The sequence below is a fragment of the Sycon ciliatum genome, chromosome 5 (assembly GCF_964019385.1).
Source record: "Sycon ciliatum chromosome 5, ocSycCili1.1, whole genome shotgun sequence".
In the NCBI taxonomy this organism is placed as follows: domain Eukaryota; kingdom Metazoa; phylum Porifera; class Calcarea; order Leucosolenida; family Sycettidae; genus Sycon; species Sycon ciliatum.
The window spans coordinates 36,284,835-36,303,912 of NC_088647.1; the positions used below are offsets into that span (position 1 = coordinate 36,284,835).

The 19,078-nt window shown below is 46.7% G+C and overlaps 1 protein-coding gene across 1 annotated transcript in view; it reads left to right on the forward strand.

Annotated features, from left to right (window-relative positions):
• The first annotated feature begins 2,259 nt into the window (after positions 1–2,259).
• LOC135818529 (uncharacterized) overlaps positions 2,260–19,078 on the forward strand; it is a 37,610-nt gene continuing 20,791 nt past the window's right edge. The window contains exons 1-12 of the mRNA XM_065331923.1: positions 2,260–2,437; positions 5,473–5,581; positions 8,327–9,049; positions 12,627–12,715; positions 13,284–13,395; positions 13,899–13,991; positions 16,194–16,267; positions 16,743–16,802; positions 17,380–17,439; positions 17,713–17,862; positions 18,193–18,254; positions 18,382–18,511. Coding sequence (XP_065187995.1) covers positions 2,411–2,437; positions 5,473–5,581; positions 8,327–9,049; positions 12,627–12,715; positions 13,284–13,395; positions 13,899–13,991; positions 16,194–16,267; positions 16,743–16,802; positions 17,380–17,439; positions 17,713–17,862; positions 18,193–18,254; positions 18,382–18,511 — 1,689 coding nt within the window. The 5' untranslated portion in view covers positions 2,260–2,410. The remainder of the gene's footprint in view (positions 2,438–5,472; positions 5,582–8,326; positions 9,050–12,626; positions 12,716–13,283; positions 13,396–13,898; positions 13,992–16,193; positions 16,268–16,742; positions 16,803–17,379; positions 17,440–17,712; positions 17,863–18,192; positions 18,255–18,381; positions 18,512–19,078) is intronic.

Sequence of the window (19,078 nt, forward strand, 5' to 3'; positions counted from 1 at the left end):
TGACAAACCACAATATTCGACAAGTCAGGCTTGTTGTGACGATGTACGTGTAAGGTGTTCATGATTTGCACTCGGTCAAAATGATGATACGACTATATCCTAGCATTGCCTAACAGCAAGAGTCCATAACCCAAGAGTATGCAACTGTGATTATGGGTGCATGCGTGGCGCGCTGCCTTCATTACGTAACTTGCCTTCATCACGCTCTGAAAGCATGCATTCAAATCTCAATTTCTCGCACGAGCCCATCCGTTTTTGCTCTATTCGTTCCAGTACCTACACAATCTCTGAATTCTGGCGCGTGAACTCCAGTTCCGTACGAAAGTTCATTTCAAACTGGAGGGAAAGTGCGGTGTTTGATTTTCCGCAGTGCGCGGACTGCAGCTGAATGATGTAATGAAGGCAGCGCACCGCGCATCTGGCCCATAGAAAAGAGATCACAGTTGCATACTCTTGGGTTATGGACTCTTGCTAACAGCAAGAGTACATAACCCAAGAGTGTGCAACTCCAGCTATGGGGTCTGCGACGGCAGAACTTCACATCACGTGATGAACCCGTGCACTCTAGTGCATGATAGATACTGGGTTGTACGCAGCCCAGCTTTGGGTACAACTCTCTTGTGGTCACTTTGCACTGTTTGCCAGCATAACCTTTTGAACCATGTCACGTGATGTGAAGTTCTGCCGTCGCAGCACAGCATAGAGGTTGTGCAGGCAGTTGCACACTCTTGGTTATGTACTCTTGCTAACAGTGATAGCCCTTAGCGGATAAATAATGTTCGAAAAATTGGCAGATTCTGCTAGAAAAGCAGTGAAATTGGCTGCTGAGAACCATACAAACCGTATGGCAGTCATTTCCTTGCATTCTTCTTCCTGTCTCAAACCACCAGTACCAAACATACATGAAACATACCTACCAGAAAAACGGTAGCAAATCAGTTCTGCCAATGTTTCTTCTTTATCCGCCAAGGGCTTTTGCCTATCACACACCAGTGTAGACGTTGTAAAATGAAGTCAGTTGCTTGGAAGATGATACTGGTGTACATGTGTTGTAGTCGTTCCCCTCTACGTGCACCAAAGCCTTAGCCGATGTTTTGTCCGGGCTGTCGTTTTACCTCGATACGGCATGTGCGCTCAGTTTCGTGACTGTGAAAGCAGACTCCCATCCTTCTACAACTGCATTGTAGAAGGAAAATATTAATTCTCTGCAAAAATGCAGCATTGCACTTGGTGCTTTGTTGTACTTGTACTTGCAAGAAAATTGTTTTGGTGTCGGCTTTTAAAATGCAGAAATGACGAAGTTCATGCAGATTCCTTCCAACGTCGCAATGCAAGGAAGGATCGTTGTATTCGACGGTACCGATTCTCAGCCCTTGAATGATGAGGGCCGCATGATACCCTGAGTCATTCTTTGAAAGCCGCTGGCCATCAATATTATTTCTGAGTCCGCGACGCACTGCCGCGGGTTTCGTCACTGCCGCAAAATATTAATTCCACTCAGTTAGTCGCTATCCAGTCACAGACATTTTTGCACCTGATAACTATTGACTTTTATTATTACATGTATTGTGAACATACAGTGCTAGCAACTGAAATCTGACTCCTGAGCGGTGCGCTCACATCGCAAAGACCCAACACGGGATGGTAAAACTACGAAACCGAGACCGCTAGAATGTGAACCCACCTCAGGGGGTCGGATTTCAGTTTCCAGCACTGTACATCACGGTACATGTAAGCCATGCAAGACGGAGACTGCATTCAAGTCATGTGACATGTGCAAGATCATAAGATCATAACAATAATTCACGGTCTTGCTGGATATACTACTCAGGTTCACTCACGTTGTCATCGTAATCACGGGGCCCCATCCTTGCCATCGGATGCGAAGAGACTGAGTGAAATAAGCTGTCAGAGCTCAGACATGACATACCATGATGCCGTACCGGTATCACAATGTGCTTATGAGGGCCTGCAATACAACAGTCATTATAAATCATACATCATGACATTGACATCATTATTCATAGTCAGAAAGTATTGACCACTGACACTGTATGGCTTACTGTAAGTACCGGTATACGTATGCCTATGCCTATGGCCGACTACAACTTTTAAAATACAAGTAAAAAAATTAATAATATCCTCGCATCCAGCCTAGTTCCGGTTGTCATGACAACAACAACGGCGAAATTCCGGAAAAGCTTCAAAAAATTTGTTGTTTTGAAAATGAAGAAGCTGGCCGGCCGCGGCCAGTGCAAGAGAAGTGCCAGCCAGGGCTTGGCACAAACTTTCTTGTACAGTCCGTGTGTAGTTGTGTTGTGTTTGGTCTCCTTTGTCATCTCTCAACGGGCGCGATGCCCTAAGTCTGTCCTATCCCGGCACTTAGTTGTGCTATCGTCTAGTCCTCGAAATGGCTGAACGAGTTGGAAAAACTCGCGTAAGTGCTTTTTTCTTCTTGATAGATTTAGTGTTTGAACATTAATTTTGGCTTCGTTGTAGAGCTGTTTAGTACTACTAGTCTTGTACTAGTACTCTGCACACTTTCAATCCGCCTGAGAATCATCATTATTGCATGGTTGGTGCTTTCCTTCGGGAAGGGAACGTATCACTGTCTCCGGTACAGCAAAGCACCCACACACAACTGCGTGAGCGATCTATATTTTTAAATTTTTATAATAATTATTATTATTATTCTGTATGGATTGCAAGGCGACTGGCTATGATATTGTGGTTGCGTATCGTGGCAACGAACTTGGAAATATGTGCAATCATATCAAAACCAGAAGGTCAATAACACTTGATCACCGTGCCAGTAGTGCATGTATTAGTGCAATGAATTGGCAATGAAAAATATTAACTGGATGAAAATATGATTTATATTCATAAAAGACAAACACAGTGAAAACATTTGCAAAACTTGGCGACATCACGATACTGTAAAAGCCATATATATATTATACGAAGTGCTAACTCTAACGAGTTAACGAGGAGCAATCTGTCGTTAAAATAGAAATCGTTATAACAGAAATCGATACATATACTGTCCTATTGAGCGTTGAGAATGAGACAGAATCGTTACCTTTGGTACACGTAAACCAGTCAATTTGGGGAAATCGTTATATATGCGCCTCGTTAGAATAATGGCTTTTACAGTAGTACCGTAAAGTACCATTGATCCGCCCCCTCTCTAACTCCCGCCCCCTGTCGATTTTCTACCTGTGAAGCGATTTCGGCGTATACAACGAAATACGATGTTGAACTGACGCTTGCACTGCTGTACACAATACGTGCCAATCCAGGATGAAAATGTGCACAATCCAGCACATCGAGTCTGATCCTCCATGTTGTACATCATACTGCACTTGATCTAATTCCCGCCCCCTGCCGAAAATCCAGCTGGGAAGCAACATGGCGTGGGGGGGGGGGGGGGGGGGATCAACGGTACTTTACGGTAAATAGAGAGGTTCTGCAAAACGAAAATGCGTACAAACTTTCGGTCTACGTCATGAAGTGAGAAACTTCGCACGAACTTTCGCAACTTTGGACCCGAAACTTGCAGGCAACCCGAAGTTAACCCTTTAAGAGCCACAGGAAAATTTCAAAATTCTGCATTTTTTTGGGTTCCTTGGATCATAGCTTCAGTTCTACTCACCCAATCCTCACAATCTAGGGCTTCCTGGAAAGGTCTCCGCGAGAGGAAGAGAATGAGGTCGATCATGATCGCCAGCACACCGTCTATCCAGCGCTAGATCGCAGCGACGGTACGAAAAATGCCCCAAATGCGTCCAGTGCGTCCCGCTCCAGATATTTCATTTTGCTCGATCCTGGAGTTCCAATTTTTTCGCTGTGTACTCTTGACAATGTCAACAGTGAAACCCGTGCAAATTCGAGTAAACCAGCGTGACGAAAAGTCTCAAAATTCTCAATACTAAAGTCGCACTGCGCGCTTTTGAAATTGCCGCGATCGCGGCTCAACTTACGAGTGATTTATCTCAGGAACCGTTGCTCGCAGCGCTTCGCGGATTGTTTCTCCCGACAGGTGAGAGTTTTCTCTTCGCCCTGGATATTTCCATCACTGGATTTGAGCGAGATTGGACTGAGTTACGATCTTTTGAAGTTTTGCATTCAAGTATGGGGCGGCTCTTAAAGGGTTAACTTTCGTGGGAAGTTTCGTTAGATCGGGTCAATGGATTCACTGCGTACGTACGTGCACTTGGGCCCGTCGCGAAACTTCGTGCGAATATTCGTTTTTCAGAACCTCTGTAATGAAGTGTAGGGAGCAGTGCACACAGTTCCTCTATTATTCCGTGGCAGAATTAAGCTGTGTTCACAACTGGCGTGTGTATGATTGAAACCACGCGTTTGTGCATATTTTGCTGGTTTTTGGGCGTTATGTGTATGGCAACGCCCCGACATGGAAATTACAACGCATATTGGCGTACATGCCAGTCACTTTGACTACAATGTAGGGCCCTGGGGGGGGGGGGGGGGGGGCTAAAAATTAGTACGCTGAGGCGTCACACGCCCCAAAATACGTCTCGAACTGCAGATTTCTGTGAAAGTCTGAACGCGCGTTTGGGCACTCGTGAACCGCAAACGTACCGTGTGCATGCGCCAGTTACGAACGCAGCTTTGGGCTTGTTACTAATGTTTAGACTCACAATGTAGGCTTGATCCTTGAGGTTGGTGGCGTTCCTACGGATGCGGAAAACTGGGCTCTACAGTCCATTCAGAAAAAGATGATATCCTAGCTTGCTGGCCATAAATGGGTCAAATTTTGAGTTTTTTCACAATTTTTTTCTGCAATCCCCCATGAAATGCTCTTCTAATTATCTAATTAGTGTGAGTTTCGAAGTCTGAGGAAAATGTTGAACGGCCTCTGCTGGGATGACAACTACACCATAGCTCAGTGGTTAGAGCATCGCTGGCTACAAGCGAGGGTCCCTGGTTCGAGTCCTGGTGGTGGCAGTCAATTTTTTCTTCAGACTTTTCCCGTTTGTCTCTTTCCCTCAAACCAGTTAATCTTCTAATTATGTTACTGAAGTCCATTTCTCCAAAAAGCAAACCATATCAAGGATAGGATTTCGGCCAGGTTTTGTCTTGTAAGCGCTGAATTGGGAAAGGCTACCAAAATCCAATCCGTTTCACACCACTTGCATCACTGCATCCTCCGGTTCGAACCCCAGCTGTGGTACCTTTTTCGGACCCTTTTATAACCTCGAATTTCGCGGCACTGCACTGTGTACGATAAAACCACGAAAAATCGCCAAATACGGGAGCTCGCCAGAGCCAGCGCTCATCTTTTTTACGAATGGAATGTAGCCGTGTCTCACGTGAACTATGAAATTATTCTTTTCTTTTCTTTGGCATGTCATGACTAGGACTAGCGGCAGGCCTGTGTCCCATCAGGACGAGTTACACGTTTCATTTCCGTATGTGTGTGTGCCGGCCACCCTTTTTTTCTATTTTCAGCGTGCTTCAGCGCCGCGGTCGGGCGCCCTGCCCCGCAGTATCACCGGCCGCTACAAGCACCTCGCTGCTAATCGTTTGAAGAAGTCTGCTACTGCTGATACTACGTCCGGTTAGTTGCATTGTTGCTGCTGCTTATGTTGGAGACGATCGTCGTGCTATGTTGCACTCTGTGTGTGTGTGTGTGGGGGGGGGGGGGGGGGGGGTGCAGGCAGGCTAACTCTGACCTGTATGTGCGTTTCAAGATTGTTGGAAGACTTAGGCCAGTCTTGTACAAGGCTGCTCAATGAAATCTGCTCTCATGGATACGCTAGCGGCCTGCACTGCATCAACGCACAGTTCAGCATTGGCATGCCTGTGGCACCCTGCACTGCACTGCACCAGTGCACAGTTCAGCATGCGCATGCCTGTGGCTGCATAGAACCTTGCACTGCACTGGACTGCTTGTTGCATGGCCGGTATGACATTGACCCGTACAGTCGGATATCGCCAAGCAGCACTGCACTGTACACATGTTGGACAAGCTATGCACTGGTTGTGTTTTGACGCAGACATTTTTGGTGGTGTTTTATTTTCGGTAACTTCGGCACCGACAATTTTTACCTAGAATAAAACCCTACCGAAAACTTCGGTGCTAGTACCTGGAAAACCGAAAATTCCCCTCCACCGAGCCGCCGATTTTGGAGGATACCGAGAAAATTACACCACCGGAATTTTCTGCTTTTACAGTACAGTGCAACCTGTCTAAGACGACCACTCAAGGGACCTTAAAAACGTGGTCTCTGTCACCATGTGGTCTCCTTATCCAGGGTCATTTGACTGGAAATAGCATCCCTTGGTCCTGGCTTCAGTGGTCTTCCAGGACAGGTGGTCGCCTTATCCGAGTGGTGGCCTTGACAGGTTTTGCTGTACTTCATTTCATTCGACGAATTTGATATTTGTGCCAGGTGACAATGCAAGGGAAAGAGTCAGAGAGGAGGCGAAACAATTTGATCTGCATGCGCCAATGATGTGGTGCTCATTATGTGATTCTCAGAAAATCACAGAATGTGCATACTGTGTAAAACATGTAAGTTTAGGTGCATTAAAATTTCGGTGCTGGGGACCTGCCAGGTGTCAGGTGTAATGTAGAATTAGGTGACCAGCATTCCCTTCACATACAGTGCATACTCTAGTGCCTTTTAGGTGTAGCTTAAATTTAGGTGTCTGGTTTCTGTACCGAAATTAAAGTCACACCGAAAATTACAGGTTTTATAGTATTTGTTATTTACACCTTGCGCCCCAGTGCCCAACCAATTTTAAAAAATAACCGGTGCTTCAGCTAGTGAAATAGCCCATCTGTATCCTCTAAGCTCAAAATTTAATGTTCTACAGTCAGTTTCAAAAAGATTAACAATCCTGGTGATCGCCCGGGGAGTTTGCCGTCTTACCGTATGAGCGCTCGAGCGCTGCCTGGAAAAACTCACTGTGAACTCGAAGAAATATTCCACGCGAAAGCATGAAAAATGACAACTCACTCAGGTCGATGTCGGTACAGTCGTGTACGTTTACGTCTGGTTCACAACAAACGAGTTCTTCCTCGTATCGATTATGGAGTTTTTTTTTTTTTTTTTTTTTTTTTACTAAGGCCACAGCTTCCAATCATGACATGCAAAGCAGCGGTGCAGCATCGCAGGCATGAATCGTGGACGTGGTGACGGGGTCTGATGTGCTCCACCGACCTAGGGTCTCGGCTTCACTGCACAGCAAACGCGTCGAAAGAAAACGGGGGCTAATAATTATCGGGAGATGGGGGGGGGAAGAAGAAGAGAAGAAGAGAGAGAGAGAGAGAGAGAGAGAGAGAGAGAGAGAGAGAGAGAGAGAGAGAGAGAGAGAGAGAGAGAGAGAGAGAGAGAGAGAGAGAGAGAGTCAGAGAGTCAGAGAGGACATGTCGAAAGTGTAGTAAATGCCAAGGCTGACGAGCGGCATGGGTTCGAATATGTTTTGTGACCAAATAGTTTCTTTGAGCTGCGATGCAATTTACTCTCACCATGTGACGAAAACGACATCGACACAGACTCATTCCCAAGGCCATGACTTGCCGAAGCTATCCGTATGACTTCGACAACATTTTGAGAAAAGCAGACGCCTGTGGAAGCTGATAGAAGACGGCGTTGACTTCTAAATTCAAATCAATTGGCGATCTTGAAATACTAAAATAATTCTCAAAAAGAAATCGATCGATCGATGTGCCGGTGTATTCAACACGTAGCTACAGCGCAATGACTTCCGTATTCACTCACACTGTTTCAGTGTTGTGGGTGTGTTCACATGGCGTGAGCCAGTCAAGTGTCAGTCAGTTCGGGAGGAAGCGGGAGCTCCAACAACAACAATCGTGAACAACAAGTCCGCTTGATCACCAAAAAACAATGAAAAAAAGTGTGAGTTGAAGATAGGTTGGGGTTTGAACTCACAACTACTTCAGCAGACAGCATCCATAACCACAAGGCCAGAAAGGAAAAGATTAATCGTGGGTTTTGATAGAAAAATCGATACTGGCTTCCAGGGCAAATTGCAAACCATGGGAAAAGGCCGGAAACCTGGCCGAAATTCTAACTCCTTAATGGCTTGTCCAATTGTTCCGAAACCTTCACAGAACAATTTGCCGTGCCCTAACCAGCCCTTTTATGTACTTCGTTGTCCAATTTTCCCTTATCTTCATACTTTTTAAGACCAAAACCTGATTGCTAATCTTTTTGAAACAGACTATAGTAATATTGATACACAATTGGTAGACGCTCCCTCGGAAAGCATTATGCCCAATTGTCTATTCTCAGAATATTGTCTGGCACGGACTGTTGTGTTTGTGTTACCTCAGAAGTGTCGTCCAAGTCCGTGGATAGTCCGGAAGCGCCAAGTAGTACCTTTGCCCAAGTTGTTGCACGCAATCCGTTTCAACAGCAGGCATCTGCTGGACAGCAGGAGCAGCAACAGCAGCGACAACAGCAGCAACAACCACAGCAACAGCAGCAACCACGACAACAGCACCAACCACAGCAACAGCAACAACAACCACAGCAACAGCAACAACAACCACAGCAACAGCAACAACCACGACAACAACAACAACCACGACAACAACCACGACAACAACAACAACAACCACCACGACAACAGCAACAACAACCACACCAGCCACAGCAATCACAGCAGCCACAGCAATCGCAGCAACCATGGCAACTACAGCAACCATCGCAAGAAGCACAGGCACCGCAACACTCAGCAAGCGCCGTGCTGTCCAATCCCTTCGCTCTCAACTCTGATAGAAGTAGCATGGCCAGCAACCCGTTTCAACGCACCGGCCAGCAGGCACTGGGCGCACCGTCAACATCAGCGGACGCAGACACAACTAGGCAAGCTAGCACAAAGGTGCCAGCTGGACGGCGAGTTCGAGTAGCGGCGCGCGCTGCAAACCCATTCCAGCGAGCAGCCACGCTCCACCAGCCATCGCAGCCAGTGTCAGACGAGCCGGCGCCGCAGCAGACTAGGCGACAATGGAGCAAGGTGGTTGCAGGAGATTCGCTTTTACCCACTTCAGCAGGTACGGTAGTGTCTTGTATTAAAGCCTGTCACATATACTAATGTCAGCACTGACCACGCAATCTACACAGTCAAGTAAGCCAATTTAGTAACCGAACGTTTTCGTTCCCTCCTCATCATGGGTAAATACAGGGAATAGTGGAAAAATGTCAAATACAGCAACTTTAGAGCTACAGCAAAAGCATCGATCGAGAACCTCACGCTATACGTGTGGAAAAAATAAAATTCAGCTTAACAGGTCGAAAACAGTGTGAAGGTGAAGAAATGACTAAAACATATTGAAAACATCAATGAGAAGAAGCATTCCTGACACTTTCACGAGGATTAGCGCCAAACAACTGAAGTGACAAAACATTTTCCTTCTGAACGTATAGTTCAGGGGACAACTTGCGAATATACTGTCGCGGACATGGAAATCCAGTCGATTCACCGGGGCCGGCGCCCTCAACGCCTACAGAACGTAAGTCGTTGCATGCAGTGCACAATCATGTTGAACCGATGCGACCAGCAGCAGCAGCGATACGTGCTATACGGCTGCATTCCCAGTGCCCTGGGGCCGCTAGACGTGCAACCGGATTTCCATGTCCACGACAGTATAATGCTTCCGAAACAGACAAATGTAATACAGATCTGCCACGGGCCAAAACTGAGAAAACATCCTCTCTGTACAACTCACGACAACTATCACTAGCCGACAGATGACTCTTGATAGCCGATTGCTGATTGTTGGAATGCCGCGTCTGTTTCGTCACCTCCAATTTCGCAGCTCTTGACCCGTCCTTTCCACTGGGCAGTCACATTGTCGTCACTTCCGATGCTGCAGGTCCTGACTCGTCCCTTCCACCAAAGTGTCAGGAAATCTTCTTCTCATTGATGTTTTCATTATGTTTTGAACCCTGTTTTTGACCTGTTAAGGCCATGGTAAAAAAACAAAGTCGATTCTCAGGTCATGAGCCTGTGAAAATCGGTGCGAGCGAGCGATTTTTATTTTTTATTTCCCACAATTTTTTTATTCCCAAAGATAGGCCATAATGGTCACATGTTCATAATTATATTCAGGCCAGGAAGTAGAAAAATACCGGTATTTTACTACTCCCTGATTCACTTGCACTGCATGCACACGCTTAGTGCTGCACTGCATGCACACGTCGAGTCTCACTAGCACTGCCATGTATATGTATCTGTATACAAACAGTGCAGTGCGTACTAGTACACAGCACGCCAGGACTGTACAGTGCAGCCGTATTTGTACATCATGCATGGCCGGCCGGCCAATGCGCGCATATGCATGCATAGAAATAAAAAAATCGTCGGTGCGTCGCCAAAAATCGGTGCGCGCGTACTTGAGAATCAAAGATAATTTTTACCATGGCCTAAGCTGAATTTTATTCCCGTAGCTATGCAAAATACGTTACTTCAGTAACGCCTGGCGCTAGCCAGGGTCCACACAGCTTTAATTCCGTGTTTGTGTCGTCGGCATGTCTGGCGCTATCCCGTACCTGTCCCGTACCGTACCATCAAAGACAGCTGGCCACAATATTCAAATACTGTATAAGCAGAACATTTCGTCGGTCAATAATTTCGTCCAACTCTAAAGAATGGGAGTTCGTCCGGTTGTAAATTTCATCCATGGATCATAAGAGTGTATTGAACAGCTGAACAAATCAATATTCGTAGAAAGGAAAAGGACATAAGGATACGAGTTAAGAGTAACTCTCCATCACTGTAACTGGATACTATATATAGTCAGAAAGTGCAATAACTAGGCACACAACTGACAAGAGTACGGAGACATTCGACGTCCTGACACCTAGCTTCAACACATCTTCGTAGCGCTAACCGACAGCCTTCCAACTTGGAAGGTTCAAGGTTATGGAAAGACCAAAGAGGGGAAGGCAAGAGTTACTCTTAACTCGTATCCTTATGTCCTTTTCCTTTCTACATGTATTTATGGCTCAACATCCGAGTTTCAAATCAATATTCGTCAGGCATTTAATTTAGTCCAAAAGATCTTTGGACGAAAAAGACGAAATTAAATTCCAGACGAATATTTCTGCTTGTACAGTAGGGCTTTCAAATGCAAGATCATTACGTTAAGCAACTTGGAAGAATGAGTATGTATGCTAAGTGTATCGGGGGAATGCATGCAGGGCGATAGTGCGAGTTCGAATCCCAGGTTATGTCTTGAAAAAATAGGAGAAATGAAAAATTTATAACATCCCTCTGCTTTTTTTGCCCAGATCATCAAGGTGGTAGACGGTGTCGTATTACCCTCGAATGCAAAGAGAACGTTTATTTCTTTCGCTCAGGGCCCTATGCTATGCTTTTTTGCCTAGCTCATCATGCATGTTAATCGAACAGATGGAAACTTTTTGCAATACAATGATGTAGCCGATCAGTTCGTTGTGCTCATATTGAAAGCAGAAACTGATTGGAACGTTTTTGCAATACAATGATGTAGCCAATCAATGGAAAAACATGTCCATCAGTTCTAACAACATGCATGAGCTAGGCAAAAAAAGCATAGTGTAGGGCCCCGAGCTTCCAAGCTCTCTCGTTTTTTCCACACGTATAGCGTGAGGTTCTCGATATATGCTATTGCTGTGGCTCTATAAGTTGCGGTATTTGACATTTTTCCATTATTCCCTGTATTTACCCATGATGAGAAGGGAACGAAAACGTTCGGTTACTAAATTGGCTTACTTGACTGTGTAGATTGCGTCGGTGCTGACACCTTTTCTTTCGAAATTGGATACGCCTCCAATTTTCTCCTTACATAATTATATTAGTACTTTAGTAGAACTGATTTTCAAATTGCACTGTCGGCACATGTGGCTGGGTTTTAGCGTTGACATGCTATACAATACCTGGTTTGAATACAAGCCTGATGTGAATAGAAGCCTAGCTCTGACATTGACTTCTACAGGAATACGTCCGGTTGTTTACTACGCGCCATTACGGGTACATGGAACAGACGCTGTGCTTTGCTAGTGAACCACCGTGTCACTGGTTTGACGGTGGCACTCGCTCAACTGCAGTCTTTCTTTTGAGGTGAAGAGGTCACTGTACGTGAACTTTGACAATTCTTGACTTGGTGTCTGTGCTGTAGGCTTCATCGAGCCATTGCATGTATATGATTTCCTGGCCACTATGATCACCTTGGCCAGAGCTTGCAAAGAAAATGAAATACATGTGTTGTATGCAGAAGAGCAGGTGCTAAGTCGGGATTTGTGCTGCAGAAAACTGCATGTATCATCTATGTTTATGTTGTAGAATAGAGGATGTGGCCGGGGGGGAGGGCTGTAACCTGTACTGCCGTGTAACTGGTACTTGTGTGTTTCCACTGGTGAAGGGTTGCTCTCTCCGCATGTCCTTGGAACAACAGCATGTGTGCTGCGTTGACTGCTGGACCTGGACGCCAGGTTTCTTGATGCACTTTTTCTGTCTGTGTGTGTGTGGGTGGTTGTGCTTGTGTGTGTGTGTGTGGGGGGGGGGGGGGGGGGGTGTGCGTGTGTGTGGGGGTGTGCGTGTATGTGTGTATGTATGTATGTGTGTCCTTTGTTCGTGTGACTTATCAGGCAGCAGCGGCATGCCGTTTGGGCAGTCCGGCCGGCAGGCTTTCGCCCAGCCCTCTTCTACTACCGCACAACCGCGATTAGGGGCAGAAGTGAGTGAAGACGTGCGGTGTGTGTCTGTGCCTTCCTATCTGTCTGTTTCTGTATCTATCTGCCTGTTTGTCTGTCTGTCTGTCTGTCTGTCTGTCTGTCTGTCTCTTCAGTAGAATCCCTCGAAATCCTCCCCGCATACAAGCCCATGCTCACACGTAGGCGTAGGTAAAGAGCATACACAACTAGTCGCCGGTTTGCAAACCCACAAGCATACACACCCCCCCCCCCCCCCCCCCCTCTACACAGTTCATTTCCCTTCTCTGTAAGCTAAATGTGCAGCTGTACCAGCAGTACTTGCTGTGTTTTGTTGACGTACCGGTGTGTCTGTCGATTGGCATATACTTCCATGCCCACACGTAAGCCCATTGGATGGCCCTGTTGAATCTGGTAAGCCGGGTCATTTCAACTCCCGAGTTTCACGTCTACACAGCCATCGGTTTACTTTCTGGTGACGTGTTTGGTATGTACGGTACACGACAATATTTCACTTTTTGGATGAGGGCTTACCTCGAACACACTAATCGGTACATAGTTTGTTTGTTTCTGTTGTTTGTGTATTGGGTACAGCGTCCCGTGTTGAGACAGCCGGCATCGCAGAGCATGGTCACTCCGGCCTTTCCCACCTTTGCTCCTAGTCCAGTTCACAGCGTTGCCCGTGCGCCTCTCCGAGCCTACCCATGTAAGCGGTTGCATGAGTAACATGAGAGAGAGGGAGAGGGAGAAAGCTTTGTTGCCTGTCCTCTATCCCTTCAGCCTCGGTGCCTATGCATGGGTTTGAACTACTGCTGACTCAGACTACTGCTTATACACAGTTTGTATAATAATACATGTAAAAATGTACAGCTCGCATATGGCTCTCGTAACGTGATTCTAGGAGGTTTGTGCACATGTCATACGTCACTCTCATTGGTTTACTGAAATTCAACACAACATAGGAGGACGAGTGTATGCATGCGTGCTATTATCATTGATCTGTGGTGTGCTGTGCAAAGCTTGGGCTCACTCTGCCGTGGTTTGGTTATGAAAACTCTGGTGTTTATGATGCGAGTTTGACTGGCATATTGGCATGGTATGCATTGTGTGTGTATGTGTGTGTTTGTTTGTTTGCACATGTGTGTGTGTGTGTGTGTGTGTGTGTGTGCGCGTGTGTGCGTGTGTGTGTGTGTGTATGTGCATGTGCAGTACCCGATATCCCTTTACCGCGCCAGGTCAACACCGACTCTGCGGAGGATCGCTTCAAAGCACTTGACGAACGGGACAAACAGATGCGGCAAGGTCAGTTCCAGCCTTTTGCTAACCTGGTTTGAAGTAGACACTGTGTGCATGTGTGTGTGTGTGTGTGTGTGTGTGTGTGTGTGTGTGTGTGTGTGTGCGCGCCGCGAAGCCGTGATGCTACCCCTTTGTTCCCCTCCACATAATGAGCAGCTTGGCTGTTTAACGGCAGCTAAATGCCAGTTGCCTCTGTGTGTTTGTGAGCACATTTACTTCACACACTTCTATCTCACCGTATCATCTACTTGAGAACGGTTTTATTCACAACACCATGAAGTAAGAGTCAAAGCAAAAAGAAAACCCAATTTCGGAATAAATAGAACACTCATTTGAAAATATAAAATTGAACGCTAAAGCTTCAAAAGAAATCGTTACCTAATAAGAATGCCTACCGGCATGCAAAGGCGAACGATCACGCCTCTGCCCGTGTCAGCACAGCCGGCGGCAATAAGCTGCAAATCATCTACTAGTACACTACATGGTTATCTTAGTGCAACAGTGTACATGCATTGCCCTCCCCGCCGGAAGTCCTCCCCCCCCCCCCCCCCCCCCCACACACACACACCTGATGTAGCTTTTGCATGTATGTACTGTAGACCCAGGTGCTCGAAGTCCGTACATGGTATCCTAAGTTCGTACGCCCATAATTTCATGTTTTGTTATTGTATTCGACTCAAATATTTTATGGAGGGGACAGTGTGGTATGTTCTCCTCGCGTAGCAATTTTCAGGGATCTACGATAAGCAGAAGCCCCATACCACGCGACTGGGTTTTCGAGTGTCCTTACGAAATACAAATTGGGTTACATTTCATGCAAAAATCAACTTTGCCAAGACCGATTTCGAACGGACACAGCGTCAAACAGACCTTCACTCAATCATCAAGAGCCAGCTTAGAGCTGACAATGGCCAGAGGAGAAGAATTTACAGAGAACCACCAATCCTTGCAGAAAGGTTGACACTCCTGGCATCTCCACCACTGTTTTCCCGCGGTTTTCACAGCGCAGCTGCTTCTTCTCTGACCCCACTAAAAACAGCTTGCATTTCGGCAACAAACTACGCTTTTGCAAGAAATACTGGTGGAGGCACATGCCAAACATATCCCTTCGGTGCTTTCGTCGTAACCGAGGGATTGCAAGTTAGCAATTAGCAGAAATATGTGTGTATTTCGAGTCACCTCTGATCAGTACGGACCAAGAGTACATAACCCCCCAGAGTGTGCAACTCCACTATGGGTGCTGTCCCGACAGAATTTCAAGTTGACGTCATTTTGATGATGCAATGCGCACTGTACACGGATTATCAGACGAATCCGGAACCTGTGGTTGACCGAAGCCGATCGATCCTGTACAAATTATTGGAAAGAAAAACGTGTGATGCGTTGACACCCGTACACATGTTGTAAATCACTGGTGCAAGGAGCATTGCGTCATAAATAATGACGTCAACTTGAAATTCTGTCGGGACAGCAGGGTATGTGGGAGTTGCACACTCTGGGGGGTTATGTACTCTTGGTACGGACTTAGAGTACCCTCTGCGACACAAAAATTTGATATGAAAAATCAGCGAACTCCAGAGAAACAGATCGGATTGAAAGATGGCCTGGTTCAATCGAGCCTGGCCTCAGAACAAACTTGGACAAGATACCTTCCATCCACGAGCAGGATTCTGGCAAGTGATCATTGCTAGTGTGAGTTTCAGCTCGGCAAACACACACTGTAAAAGTGTACGGACTTCGAGCACCTGGGTCTACTAGCTTCATGCCACTGTTTCCCATCAATCCTGATCCTGGACCGGTGTCAATATACCCCGGTATTGGTTGATTTTTCCTTTTCCGAATGCAGTACATAGATGAGAGAGTTGACGGGAGTGTTGGTGGTTCACTTAGTTAGTGGATTGCCTGTAGTGGAACATGACTGTGTACCCTGAAACATGATTCCTTTTTGGGAATTGAGAATTATTGTGACAAGTTACGCCGCTGCCCCTTCTGCGTTACCAAGCTTTGCGTGTGGTCGTGTGTGTGTGTGTGTGTGTGTGTGTTTGTGTGTGTGTGTGTCTGTGTGTGTGTGTGTCTGTGTGTGTGTGTGTGTGTCTCTGTGTGTTTGTGTGTGTGTGTGTGTGTGTCTCTGTGTGTTTGTGTGTTTGTGTGTGTGTTTGTGTGTGTGTGTGTGTGTGTGTGTGTACATGGTGTATTCTTGTATTGTAGGTATGACAAAACAGTCTGATCTAGCCACAGCGTCAGCGTTGGTTGGCACCTGTCCGGATATGTGTCCAGAAAAGGCAAGGGAGTGATGACTTATGGTGCTAAGTTTTCTTCTCTCTCTCACTGTTCTCTCTCTCTCTCTCTCATCCTTGGCTAACTTGTCTTGAAAAATATTAATTTTTCTGTGACATTATGTCACGTGTGAAGGATGAGAGGGAAGGTGGCTTGGATGAGACACCGCAGGGCATAGAACACATTTGTGTTTTCTCTCTGTGGTTGTGATAAGCTCTTCTGAGAACTGGCACTAATCTCTCTCTTGTTTAGTTGCTACACTATCCCCTGGTACTGTACCGGGGTTTGTGTGTGTGCGTGTGTGTGTGTGGCTTTGTTGGCTTCGCACACGGTTACGTGTAGGTGTGGGTGCATTTATGTGCATGTTCACGTGCGCGTGTAGGAGTGTGTTCACACCTGTTTGTTTGTCTGTAGCCTTCCTTTCTTCTCTGTGTTGCTTTCATTTCTCTTCCTTTTTTTGTGTCTGTTTTCTTTGCTCAGGAGCGCTATCGACGTCAATACCAGCGCCTTCTGAGCTTCTTTGAAATGGCCGATAAGTCGGTACGTGCAAGATTCGGCAGACAATCTGTTCGGACATTCTCTGAATGACTTACCGAGGGTGGAATTTCTCTTTGCAGTTGCCTTGGACCTGTTTGTTACAAGAAAATATGGAAGAGGCCGTCGTATCCTTACTGCCGGGCTTGTTCAATAGGTATAATTTGTTTGGAAGTGTTCTTGCTATTTGTGGGGCAAACTTAGGCTTTGTGTATGTGTGTGTGTGTGTGTGTGTGTGTGTGTGTGTGTGTGTGTGTGCATGTGTATGTATGTGTGTGTATGTGTGTGTGTGTATGTGTGTATGTATACGTGTGTATGCATGTCTGTGTGTGTGTATGTATGCATGTGTATGTGTGTGTGTGTATGTATGTCTGTGTATGTGTGTATATGTATGCATGTGTATGTGTGTGTATGTATGCATGTGTATGTGTGTGTGTGTGTGTGTATGTGTGTGTATGTATGCATGTGTATGTGTGTGTGTGTGTGTGTGTATGTGTGTGTATGTATACGTGTGTATGCGTACTTGTGTATGTATACATGTGCATGCGTGTGTATGCATTTGTGCATATGCATACGTGTGCAGAGCGGTGACGTGGATCATAGGAAATGTGTCAACGAGTACAGCCGCTCGTCAGCCGACAAGGTGAGTTTGCCACGTCTCACGTTTTGCCAGCTCTCTGCTTGTCGCCGTAGACGTTGACATAAGACCGGGGACTAGGGTGTGCGACAACATTGGGCACCAGTGGTCATGTCGGTATCCCGTCACGGCGACGTACGTGTGGTGTTGCTGGTGCTGTGCATGTTCTTGTGGCTGGCGCTGGGTGATCACTTCGATATGTGCAACCCCAACGCATACATGTACATTGACGAACAGTGGTGATTGCGTGCCCATCCGTGTGTGTCTGTGCGCGTTTAGGACGAGCCTCTGCCGCACGAAGTACGCCCGAGTGCAGTGCTGCAGATGACCATGCAGTACCTGTGCCGAGAAGTGATGGACACCGGCACCGACCAGGCCTGGGCAGAGTGGTATGACTATATCTGGAACAGGACACGTGCTATCAGAAAGGTAAGCACGCCGCCGCACTCTTGAGAGAGCAGGCTTTCTCCGGTTGATTGAGTGTAACAGACGTGAAGTACACCGGCTCCCTGCTACACTGTAAAGCAGCTGGACCTCATCCACTCCAGTATAATTCATTAATTGGAGTGGTTTCGTAGTTCATGCCGTTCTCATGAGAACCAGTTATGACGGCCGTCCATTGGCGAGTTGACTTGTTGGCTGGCATCCCATCTCGACTGTACGCCTACCACGTCCTTGTGTTTATGTCCGCCTGCCACGTGCTTGTGTTTATGTCCGCCTGTCCTGCCTGTCACCCATCTTGTGTGTTGCATCCTCCAGGACATTACTGTTCAACACCTTGTCTCGCTGGAAGCCGTCGACCTCGTTGAGCAATGCGCCAGGTCAGTACCCACTCCTGTATTAGAGAGGTTCTGCAAAACGAAAATTGGAACGAAGTTTCGCGACGGGCCTTGAGGATGCCGTGTGTAGGGTTTTTCATTGACGGTCTCATGGTCTTGTTCTGTTTAGATTTCACGTATTCTGTTCTCACCACCTCTGTGAGGAAGATATGATGGCATTTGATCCCAAGATCAACAACGAGAACCTATCCAAGTGTATCCAGACCTTGAAGCACATGTACGATGACCTGCGTGAAAAGGTATGTTGTCTGGTCGTCCCCGCACTCTGTATCTCGTGTGTGTGTGTGTGTGTGTGTGTGTGTGCATGTGTGTGCGTGTGTGTGTGTGCGTGCATGCGTGTTTGTGAAAGTGCAGGGTTCTAGCTAGAAAAATCTGAGGAGTGACGGGCTGTATCCGTGACAACACTCTGGTGACGGGCTATGTCCGTGATAGCACCCTGGTGACGGGCTCTATCCGTGACAACACCCTGGTGACGGGCTGTATCCGTGACAGTAGGGATGTCAGCGAACGCACTGCGCAGGTCTCTGCGCATGCATTGCGTCATCGATTTTTTGAACATGATCGCGGCCGACAGAGAAAACATGGCCGCGGTCTGTTTGCACCGCTGGGAGTCGTAAAATTACTGTTCTTCTGTCCCCGCGACCATTCAAATCATACGCGAGACGAAGGACCCACGTACTCACCACGTTCTCCCCGGTCGATTTCTCTGAAAGTTTGCACATCGTGAAACACCAGTATGAGAGGTGTTCAGGCCGAATTTCAAGAGATTTTCCTGGTTGGATCGTTCCAAAATCGGACTTGCATTT